The 16,819-nt window shown below is 36.7% G+C and overlaps 1 protein-coding gene and 1 pseudogene across 2 annotated transcripts in view; both read right to left on the minus strand.

Moving 5' to 3' along the window:
• The window catches only part of Mdn1 (midasin AAA ATPase 1), a 152,992-nt gene that overhangs the window by 78,932 nt on the left and 57,241 nt on the right, over positions 1–16,819 (minus strand). For both annotated transcript variants that reach the window (XM_015499360.2, XM_048808075.1), the window contains exons 27-38: positions 16,256–16,397; positions 14,713–14,847; positions 14,494–14,632; positions 13,748–13,886; positions 13,293–13,423; positions 11,537–11,681; positions 9,886–10,015; positions 6,203–6,421; positions 5,265–5,462; positions 3,587–3,795; positions 2,620–2,742; positions 647–844 (exon numbers count right to left, since the gene is read on the minus strand). In XM_015499360.2, the coding sequence (XP_015354846.1) occupies positions 647–844; positions 2,620–2,742; positions 3,587–3,795; positions 5,265–5,462; positions 6,203–6,421; positions 9,886–10,015; positions 11,537–11,681; positions 13,293–13,423; positions 13,748–13,886; positions 14,494–14,632; positions 14,713–14,847; positions 16,256–16,397 (1,908 nt within the window). The remainder of the gene's footprint in view (positions 1–646; positions 845–2,619; positions 2,743–3,586; positions 3,796–5,264; positions 5,463–6,202; positions 6,422–9,885; positions 10,016–11,536; positions 11,682–13,292; positions 13,424–13,747; positions 13,887–14,493; positions 14,633–14,712; positions 14,848–16,255; positions 16,398–16,819) is intronic.
• LOC125615235 lies at positions 6,432–8,645 on the minus strand (annotated as a pseudogene).

The raw sequence follows: 16,819 nt of genomic DNA on the forward strand, positions 1-16,819 counted from the left end.
GATTAACATTAAACACAGACATGAGGTGGGAGGGAAAGGGAGAGAAAAGGAAATTGCATGGAAATGGAAGGAGAACCTCATTGTTATACAAAATTACATATAAGAGGTTGTGAGGGGAATGGGAAAAAAAAACAAGGAGAGAAATGAATTACAGTAGATGGGGTAGAGAGAGAAGATGGGAGGGGAGGGGAGGGGGGATAGTAGAGGATAGGAAAGGTAGCAGAATACAACAGTTACTAATATGGCATTATGTAAAAATGTGGATGTGTAACCGATGTGATTCTGCAATCTGTATTTGGGGTAAAAATGGGAGTTCATAACCCACTTGAATCTAATGTATGAAATATGATATGTCAAGAGCTTTGTAATGTTTTGAACAACCAATTAAAAAAAAAAAATTAAAAAAGAGACCAAGGGTACAGTTCAGTGGTAAAATGCCTTTGGGTTCAATCCCTAGTACCAAAAACCAAACCAAACAAACAAACGTGAAGAGAAGTGATGATGGGAAACAGTCACACTAATATTCATCACATAAAGACAAGAAACCGATCAGTAAACTGTCCTTCATTTGTACAGTCAAACATTCTAACTGCTACTTACCAGCAGTCTTATCTACCATTGATTTCTAAGTAATAGTGAATCTTACCTGAGTGAATCTATTCAGGAAAGACCTGGGTAAGCCCTTCCTCCCACCTCCTTGTCTAAAAGGATTCTGACACCCAAAAATCTTCGTCTTTTCATGCTGTACTTGAAAGCTCATTCCTAACTCAGGCACAAAGATTTCTCCTCGATGATCAAAACAAGCATTGAGTCCTTCCAATACAGACTGTGAAGCCAAGTTAAGCTATATGGAAAAGAGAGTGCATATTTTTGTTTCACTGTATATGTTGTATAACTGACAAAAATCAAGAGAATAATTAAGAAAAAATAAAAAGAGTGGTAAACTCAGGAGAGGGAAGCTCAAACAATATTTGTAGCCAAATATTTCCCAAGCCAAACGATGAGGTGATATGTATTTATTCTATTGTTCTTTATTTTACATATATATGACTTTTAAATGAATATTCAGATTGAAGTAAAACATGTTAAAATCTTTCTAACATTAAAACATATCCATTACATACATGCATCTATACTGTTCTAATCTGGCAAAACTAACTTACAAAAAAAACTTGCCAATATATGTATTTCACTTTAATACTCTGGGTTTTTAGAAATTTAACACTAATTATAGGCTAACAGGTAGGATTTGATAGCTCTTTATACACTTTTCAAATTCAAATTATTGTCTTCAAATGGGTTTCAAAGTCATGATATAAACAATTGGATCTACACAATTAGTTTTTACCAACAGTTTTATAAACAATTATAGGGAGTTCTCATGCAAGAAAGGAAAAGAGCCAAATGGAAGTCTTCAGATATTGAGGTTCAGATCTCCATGACGTGAGACATGGAAGGTTTTTAGGAAACAGAAAAAGTCAATTGGGAAAATGCAAACCAACAAAATGAAGTATCAGGCTACAACATATAACCATTTGACCTGTTGTGTTTACATATGTACTACAAAGTACAAACTCCTCCGCATATCACAAATACATAACTGCTCTTAAATGTGTCTATTTCACCCCAATTTGAGTATGGTCAAGTAGCCTTCAGCTTTAAAATTAAGTTTTCCCCTTTCTTGGCTAATGAATAATCTATTAGACATCTTTTTCCAAAAACATCTGTAAAAAAACCTTTCTCCTGATATTTCCCCAAGAATGGCAGGCAGCAGCTCAGCAGATGGAATTACATAGTACTCTCTCTGATGTCCAGACCTAGAAAGATACAAGTGTCTAGAAAACAGCTGGGAGAACGGTGTGGAGATGCAGGCCTATAATCCCAGCAATATCAGAAGGCTGAGGCCTTCTGGAGGATTATAAATTTGAGGCCAGCCTTAGCAATTCAGCAAGATCCTCAGCAATTTAACAAGACCCCATCCCAAAATAAAAGATTAAAAAGAACTGGGAATGTAGCTCAGTGGTAAAGTGCCTCTGGGTTAAATCCCTAGCACAAAAACAAAAGAAACAGAAACAACAACAACAACAAAAGAACCAGCTGGGGCCCCTAACATCACTCTAATCATTTCAGCTCCACAAATATATCTAGCCTTCTCCTGAATTAACATACATCCTAAACAGACCCACTCCTTATCTCTCAGACAAGATTCAGTATTTACCTTGCCTCATGATATGCTGTTCTTTATTCTGATGGATGTATTTTTGGGGGGCGGGGTGTCAGGGATTAAACTCAAGGGTGCATAACCACTGAGATAGATCCCAACACCTTTTTAGTTTTTATTCTGGGGCAGGGTCTCACTATGATGCTTATAGCCTTGCTAAACTGCTGAGGATGGTTTTAAACCTGCAATCCTTCTTCTTTAGCCTCCCAAGCTGTTGGGATTACAGGCATGTGCCACCATCCCTGGTGATCTGATTCTTTAAAAGAAACCATGGAGGACAATTTATTCGAGTTCTGTCTCTATTTATCCATCAGCATGTTCATTCACTAAAACTACAAATAAAAGGACCACTTCCCACACATGTATTCCCATCCAAGACCTGATGGCAAGACACTCACCTCATCCAACACAACCCAATGGCCTGCCTTCAAAGCTGCCAGCAAGGGGCCATCACACCAGGCAAACTCTCCTCCCTTGCCACCCTCAACAGGTAGATCTCCTCCAAATAGGTCTGTGATGTCCTTTGAGAGAGAAGAAATTGAAAAAAGCCAACATTACTTTTTAAACAAACAAGGAAGCAAACAAAAGAAACTAGGTCTTAAGACCCTAAATCTGAAATAGTGAATTTTTTAGCCCTTGTCATTACATTTTCTTCTTATACCCAAGTTAAAACTAACCACTCCCCGTACTCTTTATCAGAAGCCTAAATATATCCCAAGCACCTTCTCATCATGATGCTCATTAATCAATTTAAGCAGATGCTCAGATTAGTAATTCTGTATACTTGAAAATTTGTTGGTAAGCTTTGAAAGAAAAAATAGTAACAATGCCCAGGTCTTGCTCCCAGCCACTTATAATTTGTCACCTCTGTCCCAGACTTTTATAAGATAATTTAAAACTCATTTTCTTTCTACAAGTTTTTTTAAGAAAAACAAAAATGTAAGTGAGATTATATATTATAATAAATACAAAAATGAGTACTTCTCTCTCAAAAGAGAATGAGACTAAAATATCTAACTAAGAGAGAACAGGGCTGGGATTGTGGCTCAGTGGCCTCACAGATATGAAGCACTGGATTCGATCCTCAGCACCATGTAAAAATAAAAACAAACAACAACAACAAAAAGAAAGAAAGAAAGAGAGAGAGAGAGAGAGAGAGAGAGAGAGAGAATAATATTATACGTGTGGATAATAATGAATCCAGAAGCAGACTTAGTTTAGAAGAACATATTGCTAAGATCTTTATCACCATAAGAAATATATGGAGATATGAACAATATCATAACCATTTTTAAATTAGAAAACTCGATAAATAGAGATATTATTACCTACACCTATTCCAAGTTCTATAGGATAACAGCTTACCGTTTGCTCTGACAGATTGATTCGAACAAGGGTATTTCCTGAAGCCTTTGCTAATGCTCCCACCAAACTTGTCTTGCCAACACCAGGAGAGCCCTCCAGGAGAATGGGTTTATTCAGTTTGGTAGCTCTTAAAAGCCTCTGGGCATTCATAGCTGTGGTGCCTGCACTGAGTGCATAGTCAGCAATGTTGTTCCTGGGCAGGACAGGTCCTTAAGGGATGAAAAGCAAAGTCACATATAAACTGTACATAATCCAATCCTATACACACATCAACTCAAGAATCCAACCAGTAGGATAGTCAATGAAGTACCATGTGTAAAGAAAACATGTAGCTCCTATTTCAACATCCCCCATTTTTGCATTCAAAAAATGGAATAGCCAAGAGTAAACATTTTCAACTGTATTTATAACACACCATCTTTCCATGTCTTATACACATACATGGACACAGGTCTAACTAGAAACACCTCTCCTTTCACAAACCTATACCTCAAATACTACCTATATTTGTACAATTCACTTTTATAAATACTTGTTTTTCTAAAGTCCAAGTGTAAGCCATAAACCACATGCTTTCAAGGTTTTTAGATCACCAAGACAATTCAGGATATGTTCTCAATCCTTCGGGTAATTGAAGTGCAGGACTAATAGTAGTCCTTCAGATTTACTATTTGTGTTTCTTGGCACACAACTGGAAGGAATTGAGCAAGGAAAACAACCTTTTCCTCACTTTTGCAAGCAAAAGCAAGGACCACCCCAGTCTCAGGCTATTAAAGAAAACTGTAACACTGAGGAAAGGTTCCACATGGTCAAAAAGCTAAGTTTACCACACAACCTCAACATACTGCCACTGTCCCTCTATATATTTCATCACTGAACAATTATTAATGTAGAAAAGAAAGGAAGGAACTAGAAAACAGAGAATCCTGCTATGGAAGCAACAATCTAAAAAATTAAGAATGCTTTAGAAGATATGTAATCTAATTACCTTATTTAAATATTTGGCAGAAGAATGGAGGTAGAGCTCAGTGATTGAGAACACTCACCTAGTAGCATGCACAAGACCCTGGATTCAATTCCAGTACCACACACATAACACACACACACAGTAAATAATATTTGGTAGAGCCAACCTAGTTAGATGAAGAGTCAGGATCATAACTTAAGCCAGGTTATTGCATTTCCCAAGTAATCACTCACTTATTCATTCACTCAGTCAAAAGATATTTTCTGAATGCCTATGCTAGGCTACATGCCAGATGCCAGGGGCAGGGAAAAGAAAGATACAATTCTTGCACTCAAAGCTTCACGAATCTATGTTTGTAAAAGGCAGTGAGCTCTACAGTTAAGAAATATTATAGGCTAATCGGCCTTTGTAGGCCACTTAAGAGTTTACTAACTTGAGTAATTTAGAGCTTTATTATAGGAAAGCTCAAATAGTGGGCAATGACTAATAACCCATGAGTAAATTGTTTTCTACAAATGAGCTTATATCTACACTACTATTTTTACATACCAGTTACATATTTTGAACCATTCACAAAATTAATTATACCAAGTCAGATTCTAACTTCAATGCTAGCTTAAAAATAAACTTGAATATGACACATTAAAAACTCAAGTCAAATATTCATTATCTATAGGAAGAGAATAATCATTTATTTAAAATCATTCTTACCCCTTGGTATAAAAAATGGATGGATTCCCCAAAGATTATCTATGCCAGTGAATTCTTTGGCCTTCAGTCTATCATAAATCTTCAATTCATTTTTCTGACCTTCTGTAAGTCGGACTATCTTGGAAAGTTTCTTCATTAGAAATTTCAGACATTCTTCTCGGGCTAAGAGGGTAGTACCAAACCCAGAGGAGGTTACTCCTAAAAGACAGAGGATCAGTACATCAGGGAATAATATAATACCAAGTTCACAATCATTCAGCCAAATCCTTAGCACAGGTTCCTGGGGGAAAAGGCCTAGGGAAGAATTATAGTCTAAATAAAATTTTCAGTGTAAGCAGTCCTAAGGAAGAATCCTGACCTGACTCTCCTTTTGCTCAGTTTACACATCATCAACAAAGAAACAAATTATTTATTAAAGTACTCCAGTCATTGACAAATGATTCTGGAGATGGAGCAACTAATGTTGCAATATTGGTAATTTTGGTTTAAGTTTCTAATCTTCATGGCTGGAAAAATCAGAACTAAAACATTCAATTTTATGAAATAAGTAAACTTAAAACATGGCAAACTAAAGAATTCTGGCCATTAATTAAAAATGACCCATGTGTTAAGAATGATCCAGTGCTTCTGGAGCAAGGTCATTTTCAACAGTCTTCTTTCTACTCATAATCACACATTTATTAAGTTCCTGGAGCACCTTTCAAAAGTACCATCTTTGGGGTTGGTGTTGTGGCTTAGTGGTAGAGCACTTGCATAGCACATGCAAGGCACTAGGTTTGAACCTCCGCACCACATAAAAATAAATAAACAAAGGATAAAAGATTAAAAAAAGAATATGCAAAGAAAATCTACTCTGATTTTGGAAATTTAAAGTATCTGGGTTAGAGATGTGGGCTTTATTCTAAGCCCTTGTCTCTAATAATTAATGGAAAACATACCTGAACCTATTCCATCTATGTACACCAGGCATGCAGCGTGGACAAATGATGTCACAGTAGAGATAATCTCTGGTCTTTTCATAGCAGCTTCCTCCCCCATTATGTTCATGAAATTAACCCAGGACAGGATATCTCTAATACTGACAACACACTTGCGGCCAAACTCCTGATGGGTCAGCCAGTCGATGAAATCCAGCATCACCTCAGCTATATCAGCCCCTAAGAAACAAAGAGACACAATTTGCTTTTTATGAAACATCTCAGAACAGAAATTCACATCCTGGGGCCCAAAGACATACAAGAAGGGTCTATGCTCCTTTGCTAACGTGCAAAATTTTGTGAATGCCTATTAATGCTTTTGTTTCCTATGGAAAGGAGTCTATAGTTTTTATGAGATTGCTAAGAGATTCATAAGTAGTGTTCCATTCTAATAAAAACAAAACAAAACTGCTTTGAGAACTATAGCCTAAAAAGCTGTCCTTAAAAACTGTTGAGAAAAGTTATTCATGTTAAGAGACAATTACTAAACTATGCCATAATAGTTTTAAGAATATATATAAATTTTAAGGTATGATACAACTTTATTATATTTACATTTAAATAAATGTTTATTATACTTAAAAGTTCCCCAACTTATAATGTCTCAACTTTTAATTTTTCAACTTTATGATGGTGAAAAGCATTCACATTCAATAGAAACTGTACTGTAAATTTTCATTTTTACCTAGGCTCATCATATACCATATGATATTGTTGATATTCTGGACAGTGACAGGGAGTCATAATCTCCAGTTAGCCATACCATCAGATGGGTAAAAAAAACTAATTCTCTACAGTACACTGTTTTGCTAGCCCAAGATGTGTGGGAAGTGAGGCATATTAAATGCATTTTTGATTCATTTAACATCACTGCAAGCTGAGGAACATCTGTATTATATTCACCATAGTGAGGAATGCCACCGTCTCAGAGGCACTAAATTCAATTAATTTATTAACTTTTAAATCAATGCATCAGTTAATTTGACAAATTAGGGGATTCACAAATGTTCTTCATGATTCAAGTTGAATGAATATTCCAATTATCAAATTTTATATTGTAAAATATTTGTCCAGGAATAAAGAAAATACTTAAGTAGTATATATAGATTCAAGAGACACCAATGAAATTTAGTAATTTTTTTAAAATTCTAAAATCAATAGTAATCCATTTAACTAAATTTTAAAAAGTACAAATACCAAAGAATGTTTAAAAAGGAAAAATAAAAGATGAAGTGGAAGAATTAGCACTGCTCTAATTTACGTTAAACTATAAAAAGAACACTAGTTACAGAAAAACCCAAATCTCCCTGTCCCCAGCAAAAAGCCTTTTTTATTTCCTCCCACATGGCAACTCTTCCCTTTTAGAACATCTCTTCCAACTCAGACTAAGACCCAAGAAATGATTCACTCCTGAGAACAGGGAAGGAACTTGTTCAGTGTCCTCATAGCCAGATTCTAGACCAGTGGGACTCTTGGCATGGATGGAAGCACACAATACTGATACAGCAGAGAATGCCATAGAAGACAAGGAAAGAGCCCAAGAGCAGCAGCCTGGAGCCACACAAAGCCTCCTAGATGACCAGCTTGGTGAGTACAAGGCCTTTGTTGGCTCCAGACCCTAACCCACTCCTCACCCATCTTAGAACTCAGGGTTGCATTCCTGTTCTTGTGCAGGACATGGATGGTTGGCTGGAGGATAGGATTCCTGGTACAGCACTGAAATACAAATAGGTTCCTAAAGTCCTTGCTGTGGTTACATTGACTATGGTGAGATCAGCTTTCCTGCAAAAGATATTTTTGATCTCATCTGAGTTCTCAGGATCTTCATTTGGAATGTTTGTGTCATGTTCCTGTCTGTCTGGACCATCTCCAGACAGTAGTAAACCAACGTCATTGGGAACCCTGCCACTTCCCTATAACTGTCCCATTTATGGAGCACAGGGTCAGCTGGCCAAAAGACCTTGTTCTGATGGATACCAGGGCTGCACTGGCAAACTCCTGGGGTAAGAAGAAATTCACCAAGGTCCAAGTCTGAGAAACTAAGAACAAGAGTCTCAAAGTAGCACAGACCAGAGAATAATGTGAGCTAGACAGAGAGACAGATTATTCCCTGCTTGGCAGCTGGCTATGCAGAGTACAGGTGTCTGGGGTTTTGTGTATGTTTTTGTGCTGAGGATAAAAAATGCTGAAAGTTTATTAAGCCATTTTCCCCTTACATGCTTCCCTAGGATCTCTACATCTAAATCTGCTGCTGTGGCCTGGAAAGCCTATAAAGTCAAAAAGCTCCCTTCCCCTAGGACGGGCTGTGGAACTCCAAGATATGTCCCTAGGCGTCCCATGCTCAATGCCCTACAGATGGTTCACTCCCCTTATGTAAAAAGCACTTTGGTGATGGAGTAAGCATGGGCAATGAACAGCAGTCACATCCTCTGCCAATCTTATGTCAATCCAAGTAACTGAATAAAGAAATAAGCAGCCTAATGAGATTTAGATTTTACTTCCTGAGGGGATCCAGCCCCAAGGCAGAGCTTAAGGACCAATTATACTGGCTTAACAACTTCTGCCTTTTCCTCCTCCTCCTTTCACTTGAATTCTTGCAATAAGTGCACCAATATAAGCAGTACAAAGTCCAACTGATTAGTTCTGAGTTTGGTATTTGGACCAACATTCACAGTATTACCAAATAACTTATTAGAAAGGCAAATTCTCAGGTCCTACACAAAATATAAGGAATCAGAAATAATGGGTGTGGGGCCCATCAAGCTGTATTTCCACAAGGTGGTGAGTTTGGTGAGTTTGGAACCACATTTTAGGCGATTCTTATAGTATGGGGTGACTGTCACATTAGTGGGAAATGGAGAGAAAAATGGCAAGTTTAACAAGGTATGGGAAACTCCAGCTGTTCAGAAACTGGAAGTTCAGTGTGGGCCCTAATGAGAAGAAGTTTATGCTCAGAAGACTGCAAAGCCAGTCTTTCTGGAAAGTGTAAAAGAAAGAATGGATTCCATGCAAATGAACCCCATAGGTGGCCTATGTACTTTTGAAACTGTGCTTTAAGGTAACTTTAAAAAGTTCAACATACCAAAAATTTCAAGCTCAAAGAAATAAATATCCTTTTACATTCTGTAAGAAAGGAGCCAAAATGATCCAAAAACCTATCCACTGATTTTTGGAACCAAATGTGGGTTCCAAAGTTAGCCCATTTGGTATCTAAGATATTTAGGGCTAGGGAACAGAGCATTTGCTTAGTATGCATGAGCTCAATTTTCTAGTACCAGAAACACACACCAAAGTAACACAGGCTTAAAAACAAAAACATATAATAAATGTCTTACTGGATATTTTAAAAATTGCTGGGGCCAGGGTTGTAGCTTAGTGGTAGAGCACTCCTCAGCACCACATAATAATAAATAAAATAAAGGTATTGTACTCATCTACAGCTAAGAGTGTGTGTGTGTGTGTGTGTGTAAACTCATAGACCCAAAACCTAGGGTAATTCTTTTATTTATACACACAACACACACACACACGTGTGTGTATATATTTATGGGTTAAAATTATATTTATAAGCAAAAGCATACTCTAATATAGTCTTACAAAACATCCCTCCGATATATTACCACCACAACCACCTGCAGACTCACCTTTGTGATCTGTTCTGCCCAGAGATAATCCTGGACGAAGATTATGTCTTATTATTTGAACCAAATCTTCACGCCTTGTGCTTTGAGGACACCATATTTCTGTAAAACGATTTCTTAAGGCAGGAGACAGCTACAAGGAATAGAAACTCTAATGTGAATTTAAAACCTATAAAGAAAGTCCTCATAAACTCCTAGCTATGAATCCAGCAAACAGTAATCACTTCATCTCTCTTATTACTTTACTAGTAGAAACAATTTAATAAAGACCTACTTTGTCCTGACTCCTTAAAGATATCATCTCATTAATCTCCATGATACCCTCTATAGCAGAATTATCTCCACTTTCTTTATAGACATTATACAGAACTGAGGCTTAAAGAGTAAGTGGTGCAACCAAGCTTCCAATCTTAGTCAAACATGAACTTTTTCCCTTTAGTAAAGGTTCTTCCTTTCACTTTACTTTACATTTAGGTACACAAACAGCTATTGTCCCATATCAAAGGACTGGCTGAAGTACAAGAAAAAATTTATTTTATCTGGCTCAAAGGGAGTGAAATTATAAAGAGGCATATGAATGGCTATCTGGTCTACCACAGAAGGAGCAGGAACAATGCTAGTAGTCAGGAGTGGCTCACTAATGGCCTAGTGAATGTGTGTTTCTCATTACTCTCCTAGATAACCAGTGCTTCTGATTTTCAAGATATTACCTCATTCTGCTTGTTAGGCAAGCAAAACCAAAAGACAGTTTTTCCTCAGGTAAAAGGTGGCAAAAGCTTCGTCTTAAGGAAAACTTGGGGAAGTTAACATGAACCACCTTGAAAATCAGATCTCTCTGTTATTACTTCTACCTGCCAAGTAACCAGTGTTCATATTTTTAAATCCAAAACTATGATGCATATTATTCCTTCTCTTCAGAGCATTTCTTGGAGCACTGTGATATTTCTTCTATGTTACTAAGGAAAACTAGGCCCCAAATATCATGTTCACATTTTACGCACCCACCAAATTACCTTCATTTGAGATCAAGTCCTGTTTTTCTTCATCATCCCTAATTTATTACCAAACTACCCTCCCACTAACTTTCACAGACTGGAATCTGGCACATAATAATGCCTTCTCCACTAAAATGCTGCAAAAACCTGAAAGCCACAGAGTTTTCGGTTTCTGGGAGAATCTGAACACAATCTAAACAAAAGATGTTTAAACAGAGATGGCAAAACCAGAAAAGGTTCCAGGCTGTGATTTTGTTGTTGTTGTTGTTTTAAAAATCATAAAATCAGACTAGTGTCTAAGATTGCAGAATTTAAAAGCAGAGGTTGAATTTAAAGTGTAGTTACAACTTTTCTTATTCATAAAACTGAAAAACAAGTTTCACACAGAGTTCTTGAGAACACTGCTAGGGTAACATAAGTAAAGGGCTAGGCAAATACTGAAACAATGACATTTTAGGCACATATACAAAGTGAGATGGCAAATCTCACATACTTATGTGTCAGATTTTTTTCTGTATGATAATAATTCCAAAGATTTTTTGGATTTTTCACCTATTACCCACTTCTTACCCACCATCAAATTTCAAATGTATTATTGCATGTTGGATTTATGGGGTTAAAACTAGAAAGAAATCATACTTCAGGAAGCACAGCTTTACCTCTTTTTTTCCAAAGTCACCCCCAGGGTTCATAGTTGCTAAGACTCGGAAATTTTTCCCAGCAGTCAACAGCTCTACCTCGTTATCCTTATCCTCTGGGCTGCCCTTTTCAGCTAACACCAGAGACTTTTCTACTTCAAGGACACTAAAAGAAAAGTTGGAAAAAATGAGAAAAGGCTTATGTATTCTACTTTGTAGTCTTTGATGTTCTTTAAAAGGAAAAAGTTATCTACTCTGCTGAGCTTTCACTTTAGTTAAGGGGTTCCTATCACAAATTTTAAAATGACTCACCATCCCAATTTCTGTAGAATGGGAAATATTTCTCATCAAGAGAAAAAGAACTTCTATTTTACATGGTCCCTATTAAGGCAAATTTTGCTTTAACAATAGGTATCTCGTATGCAAATGACCATAGTAAACATTATTCATAATAACCAAAAATAGAACAACAAATGGCAAATGAATTTTTTTAAAAAGCAGTATATGCAAAACTATTAGGAATAAAGAGGAACAAACGAATATGCTGCAATATGGATCAACTTCAAAACATTAATACAAAATGAGACGAGACCATTTCTGTGAAAGATTCAGAAAATACCAATCTATAGAGAAAGAAAGTAGATTAGAGGTTGCCTGAAGCAGAGAGTGGAATCAAAGGAGTTAATAAGTGTAATGCACATGAAGGACCCTACTGAATGATGAAAATGTAAAACTAGATGGTAAGGACTGTACATCTTAGCAAATTTATTAAATCACTCGATGCACATTTAAAATGGGTACATTTTAGCTGGGTGTGGCTAGTTTTCCCAGCTGCTCAAGGCTAAGACAGCAGAGTTCAAAGCCAGTTTCATCAATGGCAAGGCACTAAGCAACTCAGTGAGACCCTGTCTATAAGTAAAATACAAAATAGGACTAGGGATGTATTTCAGTGGTTGAGTGCCCCCAAGTTCAATCCCTGGTAATATAAGTTAACACAAATATAACATAACATGAAATGGGTACATTATATGGTACGCAATTATACCTCAAAAAGGAGAAAAAGAGACATAAGTACATCATGACAATTATTAGTCTAAGGTAGTGAGATGCCTTTACACCTATGATCATGCACTAGGATTCTGATGTTAGTTCTTTTAAAATTTTAAGAGAATAGACACATAACATGTCTCTAAAGAGAATTTTAACTCAGACTAATTTTTTCATTGTTTTTAATTCTTTTGGTACTAGGGATTAATTGGTCCTAGAGGTGCTTAGAGTACTGAGCCACATCTCCAGTCCATTTTATATTTTGCTTTGAGACAGGGTCTCACTAAGGTGTTTACAGCTTCACTAAGTTGCTGAGGCTGGCTCTGAACTTGCAATCCTCTTGCCTCAGCCTCCCAAGTCACTGGCATTACAGGGGTGCTGCACCACCCCCAGCTAGGCTCATTTGTTTTACATCTACCGTGGATAATCTCATGTTTGTGGTTAATGATAGTATTTTTTAAAAAGTCTCTTAAAAAAAAAAAATGGGAGTTCATAACCCACTTGAACCAAATGTATGAAATATGATATGGAGCTATGTAATGTTTTGAACAATAATAAAAAAAAAAGTCTCTTAAAGGAAACCCTGAGTGCCACAAGAAATAGTAAGTCATCAACATTTTCAAACATTTATAATACATCAATGAGAGCATTACTCTGCATAAAACGGAGTTATCTACAAAAACCAGGCCACAAAATATCAGGCACAGGGTAAACCTTCTCACATATGTACCTATTGAGTCTTTCCAGGACAGAATCGTCAGCCAAGGAAATCTCATCCAAGAGAAAAAAGCTGTCTTCTTTCATGGCCAGAACCAGAGGTCCATCATGCCACTCAAAAAGTCCTGATGTATCCATTTCTTCCTACAATTTGGCAAAAGTGGAGGGAATTAATGAGCAAGAAGATCCACAAGACAATACACATGTAGACAATACACAGATAGCTACTGTTTGCTGGGATAAAATGGACACTCTGCAAGAGTGTCTGAGGGTCTGAGAACAGGACAAAACCTGTAAACACTGGACAACTGTGGAAGCCCCTTGTAGACCAGTGAAGATCCAAAGATAAGATATGCATATGTAATCAAACTGAATCCAGAAACCCCAACATGAACAAAATCACAAGCAGACTCATTACACAGACAAATGTGGTTCTCTGAACACATCAACATTTGTTACTGGACAAACCTTGTCACTTGTTTTTTTTCTTACTGGCCGTAGCCCTCCCAAGAAATCAGATGTTTCCATGTTTAAATGGCAGTTGACTGAATATAATTTCTGATTTGTCAAGGCTGCAAACACCTGGCAAATTGTTGTCTTCCCACACCTATTAGAAAAATGAACCAGATTAACAAGGAGCATACATATACCAAATACATACTCTATTCACAAATACACTACTAGCAAAAGAGGGAACCATAGTGAGAACCTTTTTGCAATAGGAGACAGTGCTAAAAAATGCAAGATATCTGTACCAAGCTCACAGTGCCCCTCTACATAAAACACTAGTGCCCTCTCATATTTCTTGTCTAGTCATGCACCGTGAGAATTCCACCCTTTCCAAGTTGTACCAACAACCACAAGAGGGAGAAAGAAATCTAATACTTATAGATTTCAAAAATACTAACATGTCTGCTCCTCTCCTCTACATAAGTGAATGTTTAAAACAATTAAATGGACAAAAACAGCCCCCAATGATAATGAGAAAAGAAATCATTCTTTTTCACAATGAATCTAGTCTAAAGGTAATGAAAGGAAATAATGACAGGAAGGAAATGACAGGAAGGAAAGGAAAGGAAAGGAAAGAAGAAAGAAAGAGTGAAGGGAAAAAAAGAATTCACAAAATGTTTTCATGATGAGTCTTCAGAGTAACTTAAGAAATCCCATGGGAACTGAACCAAACCCTCTCAACAAGTTACGTCACAGAACTTTACCCTGTGTCTCCAACCAGCAGCACTGGTTCTCCAAATTCCAATGCCCTTCCCACTAACACTGCAAGTCTCCGCATGTTCTCAGTCCACACAATATGGCTGAACTTAGACTCCACTGTAGACATCTGGGTAGACAATTTACCTATTCAAGATACAATAAGTATTTAAGTTCTAATGATTACAAGTTGATTCATATTCGTTTTGGACTTTTAGCATACTCACCCAGTAATTTTTGGACATTTTCTTTGGAGAAAAGTGATGGAGGATGCAATTTTTTTTTCAAATGCTTTTCAAGGACTTCTTGAATCACATTAACCTCCTCCTGCTTCCTGACTCGGCCTGCCAGAAGCATAAAACCTGAAGATTTGGGGGAGGAGGGCATAAAAAAATGAAACCATCAAGTATATGGTGGTAATATCAAAGGATGAGAACTGAGGATGTAGCTCAGTAATAAAGCAGTTGCTTAGCATGCATTAAGGCCCTGGATTCGATCCCCAGCACCATGAAAATAAAGTTAAAATTGAAAGATTGAGAAAATGGAGCAACATCAACTCTTATATCTTGCTAGTGGAGTGGAAACCTAAAGAACTGCCTAGGAAAATTAGAAGAGCCTGTTGTAACAAACCATATGTCTGCCTTATGTCCCAACAATGTGACTGTGGGCACCCCCAAACACAAATGAATACATAGGACACATATAGGAATGTATAGAGAAGGTTTATGCAAAATAGGTAAAAATTAAAATGATCCAAATATTCATGAACAAGAGAATACATAAATAAATTGTGTTATCTCCACATAACAGATTACCATGTGATATTAAAAAAATAATAATGAAGTCCTGATACACCTAACAGCATAACTGAAACTTATATCAGGCTGAGTTAAAGTCAGACCTTAAAGAGTATATATTCCATGACCCCATTCAAGTGAGGTTCATGCATAAACAAAATGAATCAGTTGTGACAGAAGTCAGAGTAGTGGTTACATTCAATTCCAAGAGACAAGATGGTACCTTCTGCGATTTGGAAAATCATGATTCTCAGCAGAGGTGAAAAGTTATATTGGTACATTCCTGTATAAAAATGCTTTACCATATGTAATATTTCAATGAAACGAACATTTTAAAAAATGTGTATTCTTTACCAGTACTGAAGATAAAAGGAGCAAAATGTGTTCAAGGCCCTGGGTTCAATCTTCAGTGAGAGTCAAGTAAGTGAGAGAAAGAGAGGAAGAATGGGTGGGTGAGTGCATGATCACGTACATAAAACTCTCATGGTCTAATTTTATTTATTCTTCTTATTTAACCCATTAATGACTCACTAGCACTTTTCAAATCAGAAGATTCTAAAATGCTCTCCCTTATATTCTCAGAGAGTAACATAAATTCTTCCATGAATTAAACCAAAACAACCAAACCTAAGTCTGAACTCTCCAGTCATTACACTGAAGATAGTGGTGGGTGGTAGCCCACAACGCTACCACCACCATTTGTCTAAAATTCCCAAAGGGGTTATACCCATATGCTGACTCCCACATGTGGCCATTTGAAGCAAAGTAAGAAAACCTTAGTAACTAATGCATATCAGCACAGAGGCTTGCAGGAATTGGACGGCTTACAAAAGCAATTAGGACTTGAGGGAGATATGCTCTGTTTTAGGAATGTCTAGGAAAATGTATATAAGAATTTGGGCAAGATTTGTTTTAACAAGAAGCACGACACTTGACCTACTTATATTTTGTAAATATCTGATTAAAAGCATACCATCATTGGCTAAATGCTGTAGCCAGTCATATTCCTTTTCGGTTTGCTCTGCCAATCTGTATCTTTCAGCCCATCGAAAAAGATCACGAAGGGTGATGAAGCCCTGCTTTCCAGCGAATACTGAAGAACTTCTGCGGTAGGACTATTAAAATGCAAACCAAGTGAAAAAGAGCACTGGTTGTGCTAAATGGTAACTTACATAAAATTCCTAACAAACTTCAACTAAAATTTAAATGATTTCATTGCATTGAATAAGACTGAATTTTTCAGAAATGTAAACAGACTAGATTATAAGTGCCTGAAGAAAAAATGTTCAAACTCATGCATAAAGAAGTGAAGAATAAGAATAAGCAATGGGATGCCACATTTCATATGCCATACAGAAATAGAGAAATAATAATATCAATTATTAAAAAGGTAAAAAATTAGTCCCATAATATAGGAACCCAATGCTAACAGTATTGATTATTACTAGCTTTCTGGAAAGTAATTTCACAATAAACACTTATAATTCTGTAAAATAAGTGGTTTTTAAAAAACTGAAATAGGATGCAGTGATATATG

The sequence above is a fragment of the Marmota marmota genome, unplaced genomic scaffold (assembly GCF_001458135.2).
Source record: "Marmota marmota marmota unplaced genomic scaffold, marMar, whole genome shotgun sequence".
Classification (NCBI taxonomy): Eukaryota; Metazoa; Chordata; class Mammalia; order Rodentia; family Sciuridae; genus Marmota; species Marmota marmota.